General features: G+C 38.9%; 2 protein-coding genes across 2 annotated transcripts in view; one reads left to right on the plus strand and one right to left on the minus strand.

The window, feature by feature from the left end:
• LOC103481191 (aristaless-related homeobox protein) overlaps positions 1–1,810 on the minus strand; it is a 3,762-nt gene extending 1,952 nt beyond the window's left edge. The window contains exons 1-3 of the mRNA XM_008436514.1: positions 889–1,810; positions 744–797; positions 505–653 (exon numbers count right to left, since the gene is read on the minus strand). Of these exons, the coding sequence (XP_008434736.1) occupies positions 505–653; positions 744–797; positions 889–1,117 (432 nt within the window). The 5' untranslated portion in view covers positions 1,118–1,810. The remainder of the gene's footprint in view (positions 1–504; positions 654–743; positions 798–888) is intronic.
• A 2,714-nt stretch (positions 1,811–4,524) lies between these two features.
• slc23a4 (solute carrier family 23 member 4) overlaps positions 4,525–7,553 on the plus strand; it is a 12,897-nt gene continuing 9,868 nt past the window's right edge. Inside the window, exons 1-3 of the mRNA XM_008436516.2 lie at positions 4,525–4,730; positions 5,136–5,261; positions 6,502–6,659. Of these exons, the coding sequence (XP_008434738.1) occupies positions 4,683–4,730; positions 5,136–5,261; positions 6,502–6,659 (332 nt within the window). The 5' untranslated portion in view covers positions 4,525–4,682. The remainder of the gene's footprint in view (positions 4,731–5,135; positions 5,262–6,501; positions 6,660–7,553) is intronic.

Below are 7,553 nucleotides of genomic sequence, written 5' to 3' on the forward strand. Positions count from 1 at the left end.
TGTCAGATATCAGGTTTATGTAGCGCTTTAGCATTAGCAGAAATGTTTATGTTTAGCGCAGCTAACCTTTCAGTTAGCGGTGCCCACCTCTGCTGATTAGTTTTCCTAACATACTTTTCTGAATAAATTACTATTTAAAATTACATTTATGCGTTTTTATTTCTGTTAATTATTTTTGCTTACATCCAATGCAAACATTTAAGATTAGAATATTACTCTTAACTTGATTATTTTATTTATTTCTTATTTCTAAATGATATTGGCTACATTTTATTAGGAAATAAAAGTTTATTATTATTAAATCAGACCAATATAAATATATTCTTTTATTGAGAAATATGAGATTAATTAAAAGTTTGTTATTTCCTACAGGTTAATCTGATGAATGAGCCTCATTGGAAAGGACAATATAATTTATTAAATATGACTGTTTACATATAGATATCATTATTTGTAATTGTTTGCGTCCCCCTGGTCATGAACCCACAGAAGCAGGTGTTGTACCTGTATCCGTCCCTCCGTCAGCTGCAGGCGGCCGGCCAGCTCGTCTCTGGCGTTGACGTCTGGATAGTGAGTCTGCTGGAAAACCGCCTCCAGCTCCTGAACCTGGAGCGACGTGAACGTCACCCTGGTTTGTCTTTTCCTCTTCTGACCTGCAGGTGAACAATGTCTTAATATCTCTTTGCTTGTTAAATAAATGCTACATTTACTGAGGTGTCTGCGTTAAGTTAATAAATACTCACTTTTGGTTTCTGTGGCAGATTTTGGAGATTCTTCATGATTTTTCTGTGAGGAATCTATGAACAGTGACAAGCTTTAACGGGAAAACTAATTTTCTGGCTACATTTTAAATCAAACTGTTAATTAATGGGATATTTAAAACCTTACCTGTGTAAGAGAGCTGGTTATGTACCTCAGTGTTATCTCTAATAACAGACCAGTTTCGATAAACTCTTTCCTCTTTTCTGATCGGTCTTCTTAGTATTTCTTCGATTGAATGGGAAATGTGTTTGTGCTGCCGTGATTCCCTCTCTTCATCCGCACAGGATTGTTTTTCTCTCTCTCCTTTTGTCCACATATCCAACAGTTTATCTCCCACCAGCAGCAGGCTTGTCATTGTAGGTAAAAACTGATCAGAAATCCCTTCGGTGTGTCTCCAGTATCAGGATCTGTGAAGGTAAACAGATTCTGCAGCGTTCGCTCAGTCAGAGGAAGACAATGTGGTTTCCTCCCTCCACTGGCAGTCTATGTTTGACCTGCATCACATGGTCAGCATGGAGGTGGAGCATCAGGGCACTACAGAATATTTCCAGGAAACCCTTGAAAATCAGCATGTACCAATTGGTGACAGAACTCGTATAGATTTGATGTCAAATCAGAGGAATCAGAACTTCTTACTCTGCAGAACAAACTGCAGAAAAATCAGGTGCAAGCTATGCATCTGGTCTGAAACCTGGATAATATTCAACTATTAAACACGTTTGGTTCTCTTTCTTATCACCTGGTTTACTGCACAGGTAATGTTTATCACTTCGGCCTTGATGCACCTTCTGTTCTCTTCTTCCATTCAGAAACTCAGGAAAATCTCATTACGTTCAAAAAAGACCACTGATTGAGGAATTTGTCTCCCTCTAGTGGCCAGCGCCGGCAGCTCCTCTCAACCTTTCCACACAGTCAGTCTATCCAAGAACCAGCGAGACTTTTCCAAAACGGATTTTCTGTTCCAAAGCCTCTAGATGAGTGTTTTACTTCAGATCAGTGACCATAATTACACAGATAATACACATAACATCACCAGGTAACACATTGATTACTGCAACAGAGTTTTCACAGGTCTGACTGAAAAAATAAAAAATAAATCAAAAGTTGAATCAACCTTCCAGACCTGTCAGATTTCTGCTTCTGGTCTGATTCCCAGAATCAGAACCAAACATGGAGAAATATTTCATGCTCCTCTAATCTGGAATAAACTTCCAGAAAACAGCAAATCTGCTGAAACGCTGAGCTCCTCTAAACTAAAGGCTGCTTAGCTGCCTTTGATTAATAATCACTGGAGCGTATCGGTTTAATATTACAACTTTTCATCCCTTTCCTTTATTCTGCCTCCTGTTTTTGTTTGTTTTGTGTTTCATCATTTAAAACACGTTGAATTTTCCTGTTGCTTAAAAGAATCAAACAAATAAACCTGGTTTTCTGGTGTTAGCTCTATATTGCTTCATAAATATCTTGTGAATAGTTGATGGCCGCAAAAAGGCAGGTCATCAACTACTTGTACCATAATTTGAGAACCTGAGGTAAAAATGCATGAACGATATTAAATATTAGTTTATGCCACATCTGGAAAAACATCGTTAGAAATAAACGTTTCCAGTCTTCAGGGTCAAAGTTTAATCAAAGTATTTTGATAATCTGCTCAACAAAATTTCCCTCAGAATATTGAACCTAAAACATTTATTTAGGAATCTAAATAATTATTAATTAAACAGCTAAACGGATTTTACTCTCAACAGGAAGGCTGCAGCCAAGAGAAACAACAGAAAACAATATAATCTACACAAATAACAGCGAGTTTAAATTTAACTAACGAGCTAAAGCAACAAATTGGTCGAGAAATTATATTAATCAGTTTATGATACGGATATTTATTTCTGTAAAATGAAATGATCCTGGTTGAAAACGTTTGAGTTTGAACATTTCCTGCACAGTTTCTGAGTTCAGCTGATTCAACTTCCTGCTTCAGCGTTAAATCCTTAAAAGAGCCTAGAAGCAGGAGATTCCCTCACTGAGACAAACTGGAAGCGACTCTGAGGCGGATTCATGAACCGGATGGATTCTTTTCAGAGGTCGATCGTCACAAGATCCCAAAACAATAGCTGCAGACCGGCAGGACGGGATGCAACGAGGGACATTTCCCAACGAGAAACGGCGGAAATAAAGGAGAAATGATGACATGAGACCAGGCGCTGCAACCACAAGCTAAAAAAATATGATATTTTCCATTTAATTTTAACTTTTAGTTCAGAAAACGTTTTATTTTTCACACTTGAATGTTCCAACTTTTCTTCATGTATGATTTTATAAATTTATTTCTCACTCTGCTAGTAAAATAAACACAATGATTCATTCAGCTGCGTTATGGAAACGTGTCAGATCCACAATTAATATGTTTCCTTTGTCCTACATAGTTTAGGACTGAAATGATTAATCACATTAATTGTTATAAGTCGATTATTGAAATAATAATACAATATTACATGATTGAAAGAAATGTAATTTGCTGTAATAAACAACAAACTAAAAACAATAATAAAGCCAAAAAAGAAAAAAAATGCTTTGCATTTAAGTATAATAAAAATATATTTTTCTGTAAATCAGTTCTACCCAAAACTCAAGTTGCAGTTTTAGCTTCACCTTTAAATCCTGTAAAATAATCTCCTATTAAGCACCTTTTGCTATCCAAATAATCAGTTAATCCAGAAAATATTCTCCAGATCCGTCCTGCTGATGTCCAGTCAAGCAGAAAGGGATTTCCACAGGCTGAAGGATTTATCCTCTTTTCTCTTTGTTTAAAATAAGTTGCATTGCTGCTGCAGGTTATGAACTGCATCTAAAAACTATTCTGTTCATGTCGTCTTCGTTCAGGAGAGCCATTGGTGCCGACAGTCATGTCCAGAGTAAAAACATGCAGAAAAAGCTGCGTTTTGGCAGCTTTATCTGCTACTTTTTACTACTTTAGAGAAGCTGAAGAAGACAATCTGTTGTTTTTTCACATCTCTGCTCCTTAAAGCTGAATTGTTGAATCATTTGCGCCTGTTATTATAAACTTCAAGTTTGCAGTGAAATGCTATTTGCTGCATACACACAGTTTATTCCTGTTTTGTGCACATACGTGTTTTCAAGCAGTCAGTCTTATGAGGTGAGATAAGCATGTTCAGTGTTGAAAACTGCAGAGATGTTCATGCCAGAAGTGTGACAGTAACTTTCTTCCTTCTGGACTTTAACTAGGTAGATGTGGGCTGCTATCAAACTCTCAATTTACACTAATAATGTAATTGAAGCTAATGGCATTTGGAGGGAAATGGAGAGGTAGGGTAAATTGGGAAATGAAGTTATGACTTACAGCGGCTCATGAACAAGCCTCGTGTTGTGTGATACTTTGCCAGCACGTGATAGACACAGACACAAATATGTGTTGTTAAAATCAGAAGGAAACTGGAGCAGTTTGAGGAAAACTCACAACCAACCGATACAAAATGCTAAAAACAAGATTTACTTAAAGTGGAACAAATTTACCCCAAACGCAGCGAAAAAGCAGCAACAATCCCAAAAGGAGGTGAGAACAGGAGCCAGGCTGCAGAGGCTCTGGCCTCAAAGGCGTCTCCTTATGAGATTAGTTTGTTTTACAGTGAAAAGGACAGAAGACCTCCAGCCTGCCAGAAGCTGGTAGGTCAGCTGCTGCTACTGTTGTAATTCGGTTCACATGAGCGCCCGGCTGGACCTATTTCAGTCAGCACGAGCTGCAGTCCCATGTCTGAAATTTGCTTTTTCTCAGCAGGCTGTCCACCCCGCCCGCCCGCGCTGCAGCTCCCAGACGCCTCCTTTTGTCTGGCTTTCTCTTCTTTCTTTCCTGTTTCTTCTCAAACTTCAGGAAACTAAACCTGAGCCAGCAGGTTGAAGCTAACATGACCTCAGAGAAGGACAGCAATGGACTCGACAACTATGCGTTTGCGGTGAGTTTAATGCTTTTCTTTTGTTTTATAAGAACAAGTTTTACTAAAAATGACATCTGGAAATCTGGGGATGAACTTCTCTCCATTTGATCTGGTTAAACGTGTTGGTTTTTAACCAGAAAATACAAAAATCTATTTATAAATGAGCATTTTTCTGCCTTAAAGCTGGAAGTAAAAGCCAAAGTAGTTTTTTCCCCTCATTGAATTTGCAGAACCCAAGTTCTACAGGTTTAGTTCACTGCCTCAGGTCTAAACAAATGAAAAAATGCCTTTCTGTCATAAAGAAGAAACATTTGATTTGAATTTTCTGTAATAATTTATGAAGATGGGAACGTTTGGGGGCGTTTTGTGTCCAAACTTCTGCCTCTTTCTGACGTCTTCCTGTGTCTGTCTGTGGAACTGAAGCTGGAAGGACGTTTCTGTGAAAAAGGAGAAGATCTGGACTCGTCTATCGACGAAGACACGAACAAACTGGCTTACTGCGTGACAGACGTCCCGCCCTGGTACCTCTCCATCCTCTTAGGCACTCAGGTTTGTCAGGAAAAGCTTTGAAAGCCGTCAGTTTTCATGCAACATGGAGTCCAGAGTTACAAAACAACGTAAACAAGAGAGGCAGGATTTGATTCAGGTTCCTAGTTTATGTTTCAATAAGTTCAGGGCTGCAACTAACCATTATTTTAGAATATTATGATGATTAATCAGATAAAACATTTACCACATCCTGCAGATTTTTCATTTAACCACTTAAGATTTTTTTATAGATGCATTGAAAGATGCAAATAATTTTTAAAATAAGAAAATAAACATTTTGTTTCATAAAACTCAACAGTAACATTCCTTCATCTGCAGCTAAAAGATGAAAAGCTAATTTTATTCTGCTGGACATCAGTACAGTGTAGCATCATCTGGTGATTATTTTATGAATCAACTGATCAAAAGTTACTGAATAGGATTTTGTTCTACAGAATTTGAACCAGTCGAAGCTAAAACTGCCTCTAGAGAAGTTATGAGTACCGTATTTTCCGCACTATAAGGCGCACCTAAAAACCTTCAATTTCCTCAAAAGCCGACAGTGCGCCTTATATATGGACCAATATGGAGACACAACAGGTCAACTACGGTAAGCAGCCGCCGACTTAATTTTCCCTTATAGAAGAAGAAGCGCGCGGTGCATGCTGGGATAGTTGTCAGAACGCTGGTTTGTTAATAAAGTTTGATAATACATTTAAAGCCAGGGKGGCRRAGGGGCGGGKGAAGAGAGACAGAGACTGYGGCGGCAGCGTGTCGGTTGGTCTGTGTTACCCAGAAAGCAGTTGGGCACAATATCACCACACCACCACCGTGAGTGAAACAACGACTGGGGCAGCGGGGACCACTTCTTTAAAAATATAGATGTGTAATAATAGAGTACGGAACAAATTGGTAACCCAAACTGAAGCGTCTATTCTATGCGCCTTATAATCCGGTGCGCCTTATAGTGCGGAAAATACGGTAGAATTTGTTTTACTATCTTAAAAACAAAATGTATCTATTTTTTTCTTTTTTTTGCAGTTTTGGGTTAATTACTGCTTGACTTGTGTTGTTCTTTCAGCAAATTATCATTTTTATAGTCTGTACTCCAGTTAGCAATTAATCGATACTAAATTAGTTACATTTCACTAATTGATTCATCGTTATTAATCATTTCAGTGCTAAATGAATTCATGCATTAAAAGCCAAACTGTTTTATCCTCCGTGCTTACTTTGAAATGTCCCTCCTGTGTTCCTGTAGCACTGTTTGACTGCCTTTGGCGGCATCATCGCCATCCCCCTCATCCTGTCGCAGGGCCTGTGTCTGCAGCATGACGGCCTCACTCAGAGCTACCTCATCAGCACCATCTTCTTCGTGTCTGGACTCTGCACCTTGCTGCAGGTCACCTTCGGCATCAGGTAGGAACCGATACCAGAAGGATCCGGTTACCTGCCTTTGGCCTGGATTTACTGCCTGTGACTGATTTTATTAGTAGTTGTTGATTAAACACAGCAGTTCAGCAGGAGACTGAATCAAAATGGAATCATTCAGTCGTCTCCATTTCAGGTCTGAGTCTTTTCCAGTTGAAATCTGGAGCATTTGGAGAAAAAAAAACTAGCACTTTATGACTTTTTGTATGTTTTGTCAAGCAGTTTTACCCTTTTTTTAAAGTTATGATGAATCGATTATTGAAATAATTGTTAACTGATGTAGTAATTTTCATAAATATAGTCATAAATATTTTCTACCCAGAATTCCTCAAGTGGTAGCTTCAGCTCTGGAAAATAAAATAAAGTTTGTAGTTTTCACCAACCTTTTCAACGCCACATTTCAAAATGTGCATCAAAAAATATTGATGGAAATGTGACTACTGACATCTATCAGTCTGGAAACGGTTCTGAGGTCCAGAGAACCTCAGTCAGAACCATTATCCTCACACAGGGAAGCTACACGAAGCTGAGGTCAGAGGTCATGATGGCAATCATGGCCTCCATATTTCTGGAAGGTGTTTGGTCCGTTTCATCTGGTGTGAAACTGGCACCGCTTCCCAGAAACAGAACATCACAGCTACAGCCAAACATGGCAGTGGCAGTGTCATGGTCTGGGACTGCTTTTATATCTGAACAACTTGCTGTTATTGCTGGAGCCATGAATTGTGCTCCCTTGCAGAAAATCCTGAAGCAGAACATCCAGTTATCAGTTTGTTGCCTTAAACTCAAACACAGCAGCAGAACAAAGAAACTAAAACGGCCAGTTTTCAGCTTCAGGGGGGATGAACTTCTCCACAGGGGGCATAACCTCTCCACAGGGGG

The sequence above is a fragment of the Poecilia reticulata genome, linkage group LG19 (genome assembly GCF_000633615.1).
Source record: "Poecilia reticulata strain Guanapo linkage group LG19, Guppy_female_1.0+MT, whole genome shotgun sequence".
Lineage (NCBI taxonomy): Eukaryota > Metazoa > Chordata > Actinopteri > Cyprinodontiformes > Poeciliidae > Poecilia > Poecilia reticulata.